Source organism: Erpetoichthys calabaricus, chromosome 16 (genome assembly GCF_900747795.2).
Source record: "Erpetoichthys calabaricus chromosome 16, fErpCal1.3, whole genome shotgun sequence".
Taxonomy (NCBI): domain Eukaryota; kingdom Metazoa; phylum Chordata; class Cladistia; order Polypteriformes; family Polypteridae; genus Erpetoichthys; species Erpetoichthys calabaricus.
In genome coordinates, this window is record NC_041409.2 from 2,729,545 (window position 1) to 2,744,888 (window position 15,344).

At 41.7% G+C, this 15,344-nt stretch overlaps 1 protein-coding gene across 1 annotated transcript in view; it reads left to right on the forward strand.

Moving 5' to 3' along the window:
* rab15 (RAB15, member RAS oncogene family) overlaps positions 1–15,344 on the forward strand; it is a 76,420-nt gene that overhangs the window by 57,526 nt on the left and 3,550 nt on the right. Inside the window, exon 6 of the mRNA XM_028821884.2 lies at positions 14,386–14,451. Coding sequence (XP_028677717.1) covers positions 14,386–14,451 — 66 coding nt within the window. The remainder of the gene's footprint in view (positions 1–14,385; positions 14,452–15,344) is intronic.

Consider the following 15,344-nt stretch of genomic DNA (forward strand, 5'->3'; position numbering starts at 1 on the left):
GCCATAGCCTCAGAAGAATTACAGGCAAGGTGGCAGATTTAGAAGATTCCGAACCAGCTGTCCTTTTTTTTTATATTGATAATACTGCTTGTAATGGTAGCCCTAGTGAGTACAGGTGGGAGCAGGATTGACAAACTCTGACCATTTAGACTGCAAGCATCCTTTGTGGTCAAAAAGAGAACCCGTAGCATTAAGAACTGGGCTGTTAAAAACTGATAAGATTGCTCAGAAAATGGTGACGTTAGTGGCCGGCCATTGTCTTTTAGCCTGCTTCAGTAGAAAACCTCAAGTGTATAGATGCCACTCTTGCATTATCACGTCTTCTTTAATTTCATGATCCTGGCTGACAGAGCAGTACATTGTCGTTGTGTTCCACCCTTACATTTTCACACTGTATGAGAACCGAGAGGACAACGATAAAGAGTGGATAAAAAAAAAAACACACAATGATTGTGGAGATGTCTTTTCAGACACAAATTCATTATTAGAACTGACAAAGATGGCAGAGCTTCTGGTTTTCACTCCTTCTGGTTGGAAGAGGCGGGGTTGGGGGTTGGAAGGACACCAGAAGTGATGTCAGAGGGTCAGTCATCCGGTGCGCAGAGGGTGGGAGAGAAAAGGACACAGCACCAGCCCCCTAAATTGGTGGTAGAACTGCAATTGTGAGAGCCCTCCAGCTGTCCACTATGACCACATGCATGCACAACACCAGGGCCAGGTGAGTAACATGGCTTCTTAACAGACTTTGCTTACGTGCGCAAGTACGCTTCCGGAGTTCACCTTTAGCAAAACACTCGGACTTCATTAAACTGCGCCAAAAAGAGTTCAACGTCCTCATCAACACCACTGTGAATATGAAAACAAGCCAGTGTCCATTTTCTTTACAAATAAGGGTACTCCTTCTGTGGAGTGAATAACGTCAATCCGTTTTTTACGGGTGGGACCCGAACCACTGGTGATTTGTGGTACAGACTCCCATCACATTGTTTCAGTGTCCATCCATCCATTATCCAACCCGCTTTATCCTAACTACAGGGTCATGGGGGTCTGCTGGAACCAATCCCAACCAACACAGGGCGCAAGGCAGGAAACAAACCCCGGGCAGGGTGCACACACACACCCACACACCAAGCACGCACTAGGGACAATTTAGAATTGCCAGTGCACCTAACCTGCATGTCTTTGGACTGTGGGAGGAAGCCGGATTACCCGGAGGAAACCCACGCAGACACGGGGAGAACCTGGGATGCGAAACCCAAGTCTTTTTACTATGAGGCATCAGCACTACCACTGCACCACCGTACTGCCCTTGTTTCAGTGTATCGATAGCAAATAGCTGCATTAATACTAAACAGACACTTTGTTAACATGCTTCTGTTACTGGACTGCAAACAGCACACTCTTTATCGCTTGGCTGTGCGGTCGAGCCCTGTGAAGGAGCGGCATACCGATACGTGTGCTTCTTGAGTTGCATCCAGTGCTGCTGGGTTAAGAATAACGCAGGGATTTTTATTTCAATAAGATACAGACAAATGGACAAATCTGTTGGTGCCCCTTCATGAACAATGAGGAACCCACAACTGTCTCTGAAATAAGTTGAAATGGACCAAAGTATTTGCCCCCCATCATTGTTTATTGTGTATTTAACAAAAATCAGACTTTGCTTTAGAGTTTTGATTCCACAAAATATTTCAAATAATAACACGGTCAAAAATGGCTTGAACAAAAATGATGGGACCTTTTACCTAATTATTTTGTTGCACAACCTTTAGGGTTTGTAATCCTTGCAAACAAGTGATTCCTGGAGCTCTCCATGAGACTTCTGCACCTGCCCGCAGGTCTTCTGGCCCACTCTTCCTGGGCAAACTGCTCCAGCTGTGTCAAGTTTGAAGGGGTCTTCTCCAGACTGCATGGTTCAGTTGTGTCCATAAATGTTTGATAGGATTCAAATCAGGGCTCCTAGAAGGCCACTTCAGAATAGTCTAATGTGTTGTTCTTAGCCAGTATTGGGTGCTTTTAGCTGTGTGTTTTGGCTCATATCCTGTTGGGTGGATCCGTGACCTGCAACTGAGACAGAGCTTTCTGACACTGGGCAGTACATTTTGCTCCAGAATGTCCTGATAGCCTTGAGATATCATTGTTCTCCGCACAGACTCAAGGCATCCTGTGCCCAATGCAGCAAAGCAGCCCTGAAATATAACTGAGCCTCCTCCATGTTTTTTTTCATTGACATCTGTGATCTGATAGAGCTGATGTGACTTGCCAAAAAGCTCCAGTTTTGTCTCATCTGTACAAAGGACCTTCTTTCTCCCAGAGGCACTGTGGCCTGTCAATATGCAAATTCCAGCGTGGCTTTTTCTATGTGGAGTCCTCCTGGATCTTCTTCTATTCAAAAAGTGATGGATGGTGTAGTCAGTCATTGATGGACCTTGACTGTGGAGTTCAGTTTTTATCTCTTTAGATGTTTTCCATGGGTTTTAGTCTACCATTCTCATTCTCCTTCTGCTCATTCTGGGGTTGATTTTCCAGGGAGGTTGGCTACAGTCCCATGGACCTTCAACAACTTCATAATATTTGCAACTGTTGTCACAGGAACATCAAGCTGCTTGGAGATGGTCTTCTAGCCTTTGCCTTTTTAACAAGCTGCTCTGTCATTTTCTTTCCGATCTCCTCAGACATCTCTCTCCATGTTCAGTGTGGGACACATGATGATACCAAACAGCAGAGTGTCGACTTTTCTCCATTTAAATCATCTGAATAGCTGATTGCACGATTGGAGACATGTGTGATACGAATTCAAGAAAAGAGCAAGTCTGAAAAATCACTCAAATCCAATTATTTTAGATCTTTTCCAGGGATCCCAACAAATGAGTCTAGGACACTTTAGAAGCTCTTTGTAGAATAAGCGACATTTAATCTCTTGTCACACTTGCTTTGCTTTGCTTTACTCAATGACATACCAAAGGCATGCAGGTAGACAGGGGACAATTACTTTTCATGTCATCACTTTTTCAGTGAGCTGGAAGGGGACCAACTAATTTGTCCATGTCTTTATACATCTATTGCATTAGGTTACTACCTTAAGAAGTAATCGGACAATGTAACACACATTACTTGTAACGCGTTACTCTCAACACTGCTCCCGCGATTCTGCTACAGAGTTTAGCACTGTATATTCAGATTATTTTGACCAGGATAGGGAATAATGCCATCATCCAAGCATTTGCCTCGGGAAATGTGTCTTGGTAGACACTTCTGCCTGTGGCTGCTGAAAGCTTGTGAAAAGCCAACACATGCGCAGGCTGACCGAGTGCAATGGACATGTACAGACTACAACGTCCTTAACCGGTTTAAGGGTTTACATGGCCACATAACCTGGGTTACTCGCGGAGAAATTTAGCCTGGTTTCTCAGAGACCAAAACTCAGTTTCTCTATAACCAGGATTTGCTTTTTAGCTTGTGAATTATTAAGACACATCAGGCTGAGGGCTGTTCTGTTTTCAGCTTCCAGGAGTGACACTTTGATGGCAGTGCTCGAGCTCAGTGTCACAGCAGCTATTTCTTCCTTTGCTTCAAGTGTTTGATGTGTACTATTAATCATGGGGCCAGAAAGTTGGTGGTAGTAGTGAGAGTGGGGTCCAGATTGGAAGTCCTCTCCAGCACATTTGAAAAGTTATGATGTAACACTCCAGGTTTATACAGCATCAGCATGTAACTCTGGGAGCCTCACACAAAATAACAGGACTTCTCTTGAGCGTGGACCCTAAATTCTCCATGTGTGCAGTTAACAACATATGGTAAGGGTATTGTTTAAAGGTTTTATGAAGCACTAGACCAAGTGCCCGCCATGCCAAGGTGTATTTGTAGAATGGGTTATGGAAAGGAAGCAAAGGTTGGTATGTTTTTCAAATGGTGACCCTGTTATTCTTACTAGCAGTCCCATCTATCATCCACACTGCCTCTCTGCCAATGTCTGTGTTCCTGTGAGTTGAGAATTTGTTCTTTTTGGGTCTGATTGGATTGCAGAATTGTGGTAACTCTTTGTTGGGTTGTAACTGTGAATACTGCCATGTCTGACTCATCCTTTTAGTTCAAGGTGGATGGTTTGTAGTGCTGGACAAAGCAGGAGTTTTAACACCAATCCTTTGATTCTCCTTTGTGTTAAGCTGATGTTCCACTCTTGATCAAGCCTCACACAACACCCCCTGCAAAAGCGCACCATACTCCATTTTATATGACAGTAGATTGAAACAGCACTCACAGTGTTGCCCTGTATGCCATGTTAAGCTCTGGTCAGTTTGTCTGCCAGTCACACTTCAGTATGGTGGGGTGTTTCACTTGCTCTGAGCCCACAGGTGGCACTGGTGTATAAACTGTAGCACACAGGGGAAAAAAACCCACAGGGACCCCACAGGGTCAAAGTTTGAGTTCCAGAGTAGTCTTTCTTGTCCTAGAGAACAATTAATGCAAACTTGGATTCCGACCGGTCAAGGAGTGCAGGACTGTATAGTGACAGACAGACGGGCCTTCTGTTTTCTTTACATAGCAGATATCAATCAGTGATCTTTGTGCACATGCAAACATGGTGGAGTTCTTCTCATCCAGTCGATGTAAAGTGGCAGATACGGACGATTCTCCTCTAAACAATACGAGGTGAGACACAAAAATAACCGGATTAGTAAAAAAAAAATATTTACTGATGAATTAGTGTTCTAAACATTGTCACCTTCTGTATACTCCCTCTCCCGAGCTCTACATCACTCCATACGTATCTTCCATCGATTGAAACAGTACTGGAAATCTTCTTGCTTGAAGCTCTTCAACAGGCTTGCCATTTTTTGTCTTCAGGTCCCTTTTGATTTTCAGGAACAAGTAAAAATCACAGGGAGTTAAATTGGGCAAATAGAGAGGATGATCGAGGATAGAAATGTTTTTGTCAGTTAAAAACTGCCTTATGGAAAAAAGGAAAATGTTTATTCGCTGTTCGATTTTTTTTTTTTTTTTTTTTTTTTTTCTCCACCCGACATTATCGCGGCAACTCATGTAGCGATTGTTGTGCAAATACTGACTGGCCTCTTCACAGGATATACCTAGCCGGTCGGTGGTTTGAGAGGGCGTGAAGGAGGGGATGTAGTTCTATGATTCTTGTCCAGCCGACCTCCAGACAGTTTTCCAGGAAATCCCCAAGTCCAGACCAGTTATTTTTGTGTCTCACCTCATATTGTGTCTTGCTCATGACAGATACACAGCAGTTGCAGTCTTGGCTGCACAGTACGTAGAGTTACATTTATTTTTGTAGACATCTCTTATTATTAAGTACACACAGTACTGTGAAAAAGTAATCTCACCCCATGGAAACTGTTGCCTTTTTCAACATATTTGATCACACAAACAGCAGATCTTCATGCAGACGATGCCTACAGATTGGATGGAGTATCAATATCAATAGATTTAATGGTCTGCTGTCGAAAAAGTAAGTCCACCCTTGGCATCAGAAGTGGGTATTACCCCCTTCAGCAGAAGCAACTTCGGTGGGCATTTTGCATAACTGCCCACCGGTCTCTGGCATCACCTTTGAAGCACTCCTTCATGTTAAAATTCCTTCAGCTGCAAGATGTGTCACTTTTCTTGCATGTCCTGTCCCTTTCAAAACCCCCACAACATCTCAAATTGATTCAAGTCAAGGCTTTGAGTATTCCAGTCCATAACCCTTCATTACTTCTCTTTGAGCTACTCCTTGGTGGAATTGCTAGTGTGCTTCAGATCATTATCATGGTGAAAGGTCCATTCTGGTTGAACTTCAACCTTCAGGGCAGATGGCCCTGCATTCTCCTCAACAACACCTTAATACGATGCCAAATTCATAGTCGACTTGATGACTACAAGCTGCCCAGGCCCTAAGGCAGCAAACAATCGCAAACCAGAACATTTCCACCATCACCTTTCCCAGATGGTATGAGACACTTCTCCTGCCATCAAACATGTCTACTATTACTGTGAACAAACAACTCTATTTTTGATTAACCTGTCCAAACCACTTTGTCGCAGAGGATCTGGTCTTTTCTTAGATGTTCGATGGCAAACAGTCATCTTGCTCTAATGATCTTTTTTGGAATGCAAAGTCTCTTTCTAATTGACACCATGAGTTACATGCAGATCCCACAATTAATTTTGGGGATTTCTACAGACTTCCTTTGGTATCAAATGGTCAGCCTTTGGACTGAAATTGCTGGGCTGACCAGTCCTGGTCAAATTAGCATTGGTTTGATGTGTTTGCCATTTGTAGATGATTTTCCTTTGCAATGGAATGATTGATTTCAGATATTCTGGTGATCTTTTTCAATCCCTTGCCAGATTCCAAGACATTCACAGCCTTCTTTCTGAGGGCCTTCAAGGGCTCTTTTGATCTTGGCATGAGAACACCACACATGTCAATAGCCAAGAGAACATCAGAATCTCGATATCTAATACAGCAGGGTCCACCTGCTTTCTCCGTAAGGAGGTTCTAATCATTGGCACCTCATCTGGAACACATGATTCCAGTTTGATGGATTTGAAGTGGTGATAAATGCAGGGGTGATCTCTGCTTTTGTACACAATGACTGCACTTGTATTCATTCTCATAATCTAAATGAACCAATCAGGTCTGTCTTGGTTGTCATTTGTTCACGTATATTTCCTGTAGGCTCTGTTTGCAGGAAGATCTCCTGTTTGCCTGTTCAAATTTGTTGAAAAAGTCACCAATTTCCATTGGGGTGCACTTACTTTTTCACACAGCTGTGATACAGTACATGAGTGGTTGCCCTTCAGTTCCTAGTGTACGAGTAGGTGCCTGATGCGGTGACCTTTGAGTCTCCTGCTCCACAATGCCTGAATGTTTACACCACCTTAAGTTTTGTGAATCTGTGAATTTTGGGAATTGTGAAGAAGGACACTGCTTTTTCAGGTTAATCTGACCCATCCAACATCAAACTACTTTAATCCAGTGAAAATGGGGGATTAATGATGGTGTATAGGCACATTTTGCTGCCTTTATTTCATAATATCAACTCTTGCTTAGTCTTGCAGGATCAGTCACGATTCTCAAAATGAGAATACACGTTCGGGGACAACAAATAGCTCCTTTTGTGCTGCAAAAGCTCCACCCACAGGGCTAATTCTGACAAAACTCCGCCCCCAGGTTCTTCAGTCCGTGCATTTTAAACCCCTGCTGAGGTTTCAGAGAGAGAGAGCAGAAGAAACTGAACAAAAGATTTGACTCTGAGAGAAAAATCAAAAGCTAAAATTGCTGTAAATTGAATCAGGAGCTCAGTAGCACAAGGAAACTGAACCTTAATGATTAATTTGCACGTTGTAATGAGCACAGTGGTGGTGAAGACAGACACACAAACACGTAGACCACCACAACTCCTGGGCTGCGTATGTTTGGGAAGTGCCTCTTTTTGCTATGTTATCTTTCTGTCATTTAAACTATTACATCACTATATGATATAACAGCAGCAAATCGAGTTTACATAAGCATTGCGGTCTGTGAATTTATATCGTGTTAAAATGCTGTGGCTATTGTCTGGTATGACATGTTTGCATTTTGCAATTAGACAGTAATGTTAACTAACTTTATTTACTTGTTTAGATGTGCAGTCAGAAGGTGGATGTTGTGCAGCCTTGTCCATGCTTCTACTGTTATTATAAGGCATATTTGATCATTTGGGTGTTTAGAGAGTGGAAATCTGCATCTCCTGTGGCTCTTCACTACCAGTTCTCTTAACGCCAGTCCTTTCAGCAGAGTCTGACACACCGTTTATGTCAAATGTGTAGCTTGCAGTTCATATTTTCACGAATATAGCTGACAGTTCTTTCAAACTCACATTGACTCCTACACTATTGTCGTAACGCTAAACAATAGAGAGCACACAATGCATCGTTCATGTTTGCCACTCATCCATTGATTCTATCAAACACCAGTGCATAATAGGATAGTAGGGAAAGGGTTTTCCCTTGCATCAGGTTATGTTTATTTTTAAGACGTGTAATGTGCTCTCTGTACACACGACATACTTTTATGTGTTTTCGGAAACTTTTCAACTGTTCATCGTAATCGGAAGCTTGCTATCCATCGGACCAGGTTAACGTGAGCACCTCTGATTTTTGAAATTCAAAATCACCACCTCCATTTTGAGTGCCACCTCCATGAGGATTGGACTGGATTAGAAATAAGACACCCGGTGAGCCGTCTAATTGTTCTCACCCACTTTTAAGCAAACTTCACTCTTCACTCCTGGTTGTCTTCAGATATACATATTGTACGTCTGGCTTTGGCAAGACTACCTCTTACCTGATGTAGTATTGGTTCAAGTATTCCAAGAAATGGCAAATGTTGTATCCCCTTCCATCCTTTTTTTTTTTTTCTTCTTCCAGAAGCGCTGGTCTTACATGGTGACAAGTGTAATCTACCAGCAAACTGTGTAAAGTAACAGTTTATTTGCCTCTTCCTTTATTAGATACTAGCCCGGTGACCTGTCAGAATAAGTATTAAAATATTTGATATCTCTTACACTATGTGTACCTTGTTTTGGTAACCTCTCCTGACCGGTGCTTCGTTCCCTAAGTGTGTTCTCATAAAGCCTAATTATTTTCGAAGTGCCTTACTCACCTCCAGTCCAGTTTTATACTTGATGCTTTTAAAAGCGACGCTCAGCCTTCCTCCTACACCTTTACTCCTCCTCGTGTGTCTCACATTCGCACTTCCTCTTTCAGTCATGTCACCAAAGCCAAGCTGACCAATCAGATTACTCTGATGGACTGGCCACACACACACAGATGTTAGTGTTTTATTATACAGTAGATGTTTGTAAGCAGTGAGGCCTTTAGATTTGGACTGCAGGTTGATAGGACTGGGGGTTAAAGTACCACCCAGACCACTTCACTGGATCTTGCTCTCTTTGTGTGCACTCGCTTTTCTGTAACTTGTTTGAAGTGACGCACACATAAAAGACTCCGTAATAAATAAATGAATGATTAGCTTACCAGAACTGTTCACATGCAGTGACAGAGTTCACCATGAAGGGGCTCCAAAGAATCATATTATATCTCCGCATGCTCCCAGCCTCTCTTTTCTCACTCTCTCTCAGCTACTGTATTTGAAGTTCAAGTCCTGGTTTTTTATGCTTTATCCAAAGCTCTTTTATATTATGTAGATTTTGTATTATATACAATTATTCTTTCTTATATACAAGAACCATCATGCCAGTCTACCACATTTAAGAAAGGTGTTTTCCAACTACTCCTCGGCCTCCCAGGTAAAGTATATGTTAGGTTGCTGGAGTGTAGAGTCCGTCTGATGGTTGAGCCAGAGATACGGGAGGAACAACGCAGATACCATCCTGCAGTTCTTCTCCTTAATGCAGTTGCTGGAGGATGCACGAGAGTGGGAGAACCAGGTCTACAATGTGTTTTGTAGATTTGCAAAAATCATATGGCTGTGTCCCTCATCATGTGTCATTGGAGGTGCTGCAGGACAATGGGGTCACAGGGCAGCTCTTGCTTGCTATTCAGTCCCATCATGAATGCAGTGAACAATGTCCAAATACTTGGCATTAATCCGAATTTGTTTGTGATGGGTATCGGACTCTATCATGGCTGTGTCTTGTCACCGCTGTAGTTTGTGGTTTTCATGGACTGGGACATCAAGCTGCTGCCAATTTGGAGAGTTTAATTGTTGCTTGATGCAGAAGACGTCATCTTTGCCTCTTCCGAGTGTGACCTTTGGTATGCATTTGAGAAATTAACTGCTGAGAACAAAGTGGCTGAGATGAGGATCAGCACCTCCAAGTCTGAAGTCATGGTTCTCACTTGGAAAAGAGTGGATTGCTCTCAACAGGTGAGGAGGGAACAACTGTCCTTAGTGGAGGAGTCCAAGAAGAAGATGTTGCATTTATATAGTGCTTCACATAGAGAGTGGAGAGACTCTTCAACCACCACCAATCTACTGCATCCACCTGGATGATGTGACAGCAGCCATTTTGTGCTGGTACCCTAGCATCACAGTAGTTTTTCGGTGGTTAAGAGGTGAGAGATACAGTTGGCCAATTAGAAATGGAGGATGATTAGGAAGCTGGAATGACCAGGCCATGGTGGGCAAATTTAGCCTGACTCTTTATGAAATTGGTAGGAAACCCTACTCTTCGTCAAAGATATCCAGGGAACTTTTATGACCAGAAAGAGTCAGGACCTCAGTTTTATGTCTCTTCCGTAGATCAGCACCATTTTTGCAGCACAATGTCCCCATCACTGCACACACAGACCACGTAAGCGCCCTCTGCTGCCTTCCCCAACAGCTTTTCCAAGATGGCCTCCAATCCAAGTACTGACCAGGCCTGAACCTGCTTAGCTTTACGTGGATGTCCTGTTCTGAGGTACAGGTGGTATAGCTGAAATCCACAATCTCGCGATCTTATTTATGAGCGATGGAAAGAGGAAACATGAGATCTTCAGGCAGACTGACGTGGTGGCAGTTGTTCTGTGGGTGCTGTACCAATCCAGTCTTAAGACAAAACCCTTGCTTTGTCACTTGAGCTACATGTATATTTCTATCTTCACCTATAGTCATGAGCTGTGGGTAATGACCGAAAGGAAAAGATCCGGAGCAAGGTTAGTATAGTTTTGCCTTTTTATATTAGTTTTTATGTCTATATTGTTTCTGACCTTACTTGGAAATTCAGTTTAGTTTTAGTTTTCCTTCATCTTGTATTTTTAGTTTTTATGTCACAAAGACATTTATATATTTTTTTTTTATATATATTAGTTTCAGTTTTAGTAATTATGGCCTGGAGTTAGTTTTGTGTCACAATCAGACAGAACAATACACTTAAAAGATTTGAATATGAGTTTAATGTTAGTGGAAGCTTACTACACTGCCTGGTTTACTATCTGGTTTTGTTTTTTGTCTGATAAAAACAAGCGTAATCAAAACTAGACACTGAATACGAATAATTTTACTCAATTGCATAATTTTTTAAATATTTTCTCATGAAAATCACAGGGGCTTAGGAAGAACAGGGCTCTTAGACTTGAATGAGTGTGCAGACCTCACCTAGCTGTATTGAGGGAAACAAAGAACAACAAGCATGTAGTGTGAAGGTTAGAGATGGTGAGTCTTAAATAGTCTACCATAAGAACAGTAAACCCATAATGAGCAGGGCAAGAGCAGGTAATAGGAATACGGACAGGCACAAAACAACAGACACAGCATTTGAGATTAAGAACAATATATACGGTACATTATCTAAACCTGTTTATCCAGAGCAGGATCACAGGAAACCTGAAGCTTACCACAGCAGGTTTGAATGTAAGGCAGGAAAACTCCCTGGTATGAAATATGTATGATAAGGCTGATGTTAAGAACAAAAAGAATATGATATTTCAACTATCTATTTTGAGAGAGAGAGAAAAACATTGAAAAAAGGGAGACAAATATTTTAAAATATAATTCTGCTAATGGATTACTTTCACAATATCAGGTATTTTGAGTTGTGAATATGAACTAAAAAAGATAAATTAATAAATATAGAATAAAAACAGAAACCCATTGGTATGTTTAGTTTTTCATCACTTGTCAGACTCTCTACCTTTGTTTGTATCGCTTCATTGTTAAATGATATTTTTAAAGCAAAAGTGATTGGTCAGCAACAATACGCTGATCTTGTATGATGACCTAGTCAGTGTCTTGATCAGTGCCGTTTTATTTTCAAAAATCGGGAGTTGTCTCCCCTCGACTTTCTTGTATACTCCGATATGGGGATGGATATTTGAGGAGTAAACCGCAAGACAATGATTATATTTTTATATTATGTACATTAAAGAACCATCACCAACAAATCAAGTTAATAATATATTGAGCAATTATTATAAAAGTAGTGTTGAATAAACCGGACTCTGCAGCTGCATAAAAAATAAAAAAAAATTGTATGTGTTCAGGTAAAGTACCACTTCTGGGTGATGGATTTGGCCCAAAAGTTAATACAGATCTACAATTGTGGTGTAACAACCACATGCCGAATTTCATCCATCTATCTAGTTGCGTTTTTGAGTTATCGTGTTTACACACACACACACTTCCAAAAAACAGTATTTTTGGACTCTGGAAGGTATTTAACGTCAAGATTCATCAAAACATCGAGGTCGAATTTTTTCATTATTACTATACTTTCTCTATACAGTAATTCGTATATGAGAAAGTAAAAACGATTTCTCCAGTGCGAACTGGCAGGTAATTTGCTGTCAACAAAAAACAGTCACCTGAGAAATAAACTGAAACGTCACTCACTCGTGATTTGTCTGTCCATACCGTAAAGTTTTTGTTGACCAGCAAATTCTGATTTCAGCCGTTTGAATTACATCTTGATATACAACAAGCGCAAAGAAAGGCGGCACACAAATCGCTTTCTATTTCGCACGCTTTATGCACCTGTACTCGGCTTGCTCTGTCTCCGCAAATGCTGTGTGAACAGCCGCCCTTCGTCACCAGCCATCATTAACTGGATGAATATGTGCGAGGACGGCTCGTGGTGGATGACTTTCTGTTTTGGAGTTAAAACTTACAAGGGTTAAAGACTAACGGCAAAAATATTCATTCAAAAACGAAAACTAAAAATATTTTAGTTTTTATTATTTTATTTCAGTTAGTCTTTCCAGCTACTTTAATAGTTTCGTTTAGTTTTAGTTTTTCATTTCGGTTTTGTTAATTATTTTATTTCAGTTTATGAAAATGTTTTTTTAATAATAGTTTCAGTTTTGATTTTAGTTTTCATTAACTATAATAACGTTGATCCAGAGTACAATCAACAGTAATGAGGTTTCTTTGCTAGTTTGCTGGGCTGACACTCTGTGATACAGTGAGAAGCTCAGCAATTTGGGGGAACGTTAAGGTAGATTCCTGCTCTCCAGATTGAGATGAGCCAGATGAGGTGTTTTGGGCATGTTGGAAGGATGTCCCCCGGGCTATTTCCTCTTGAGTTGCTCCAGATACATCCCACTGGTCAGATTAGGTCTCTCAGCTCTTTTGGGAATACAAGGGAATTCCAAAAGGAAGAGTTGGACTCTGTAGCTGGGGACAGGGAAGTTCGGGCTGACCTACTTCGGCCTGCTGTTACAGTGATCCTCCCTAGAACGAGCAATTAAGAAAATAACATGAGAAAGTATTATTCCAAAGCCCAGTGCTAATCTCAGAACTATTAATTCTTCTTGATTTGGGATTCCCACTAGGACATACAATTGTCTCCGCAGTTAGATGGGTATAGCACATGCGTTGGTGAATACTAGAGGACATAAGGCTGTGTGAACTTTAAAGAGTCTGTACCCAGTTGCTTGTCCTGGAGGTCTGAATTCTTTGGAGCTAAGATGGTTTCCCAGACAGCATGTAAATATTCCTGGTTTGCAGAAAAGTGTTGTCACCTCACAGTTTCCACAGATTGGATGGAAGTAGATGCATCCTACAAATTACTGGTTTTGCTTCATCTCACAGACCCCCTGTTATTTTGCCAATGGGATTTCATCTTATATGGCTTTCAGTGAAAACTACTAGAATGGTTAGCATGTCTACAGACTCTGAAAATTAAGACTTTGCTTCTTCACATGTACCATGGATATTGGTCAATTTTGATAAAGGTGAGTCACAGGAAGTTGTAGGCATCCACAGCATGATGACATTGATTCAGGGGGGAGTATAATTGGGGCTAATTAGCATAGCCAATTGACTTAGGTGCCATGAGTTTGTATAATCTATAGAATATAAGATGTCTACAACAAAACAAGTATCCAAATGGCTGCTGGCGTTTGTTACAAGGAGATGATCAGAACTTTCTAAGTTTCCGTTCCACATATGGGACGGTTCAGGAAGCTAGGCCACTATTGATTCCATGTAACCTGAGAATTAGGACCAGAGCCTGGATAAGCAGTTTCCAGAAAATCCAAATGCATTTAAGACATTAACTGTTCCTACAGTAGCAGTGAGGAGTTTTATTTGCAAAGTGCCATCAGACTTCTGAGAATCTAAAAGATTTTGAGTCAACAGAGGAGATAGAATTAATTTTCAAACACTTAAAGCAGATTTACAATTGGCTTGACTTTACTTTGGAGGATCCAGAGCAGGGGGTGGCCATCTGCATTACAGAGGGAATTGATACAGACCTTCCATACCTGAGCATGGTACTTGTTCACTCTTCATGCATTCTTCCTCAGGTTCTTTTCCATTTTCCTCCTTCAGCTGTAAGGTAGTGGAATGGCCCGATGGTTCCTGTCCATGGCCTCACTCTGTTCAAAGTGGATTGTGGGTCGTTGGTTTTTGTGGAATCCGCTCACACTCATTTTCTCTCTCTTGTGTTGCAGCTTGCAAAGGAGTATGGGATGGACTTCTTTGAGACAAGTGCCTGCACCAATTATAATATTAAAGCGGTGAGTAATTGGTGTGCCATGTGGAGATGGTTTGGTAAGGTTTTGATGTGGGAAACTGGATTAGGCAGGGGTGCTATGATACGCTGATCTTGCAACCTCTGTGACCAGTGTCCCTTCCCTCGACGTTCGACCCACACTCCCTTGGAGAGAAAGGATATGGCATTGAGTAGATGGGTCCTCCAGTTATATCAGCAGCTGAGAGAAGCCCATTGCAATTGGTTCCACAGTCCTGGCTCTCCTGACTTTCAAAGTCCCAGGTGTGACCATCACAGTTGTATGTGGTCTCTCAGGTGATCCATAGGTGAGTCTCACTGTGCTTAGGGTCTCCCAACCATCTTTGACCACCTTTTAATCAGAAAAAAATCTTCAGTACAAGATGTTTTTCTCACTTTACCATATGACATTACCTTCTTCAAGATCCTTTCCTACCAGTACAGGCCTTGGGGGTAAACTACAACGGGTCGTGTCATCTTGTTAGGTTACAGTTCACCCAAACTACAGCTACAGATGAAGCGACAGTGCTGATCAGCATGGCACACGCACATCACATGCCAGATGAGACCGGCTTGTGTGTCTTTACATGATATACTTCTCAATTGCCAGCTGGAAACTGAGGTAATCGGATTTACTGCACACTCCCATCTTTTTGATGTTCTATTTGTTTTGCATGCTGCCATTCGGTATCTTGACTTGTGTTGTACTTTTCCAGATTTACTGGGTGAAAGTGACTCCCTGAAATGATAGAATCGGGCAGAATCCATTTCTCTTGGGGTGTTCACAGTAGTCGCGGGCTTCAGCTCCTGAGCATTGCTTAATTTGTTGTCAGTTGTAAATCTCATTTAAAGAGATGTCTGGCTTCAACATTCAACATGGGGGAACAGTGGCTTTCTTGT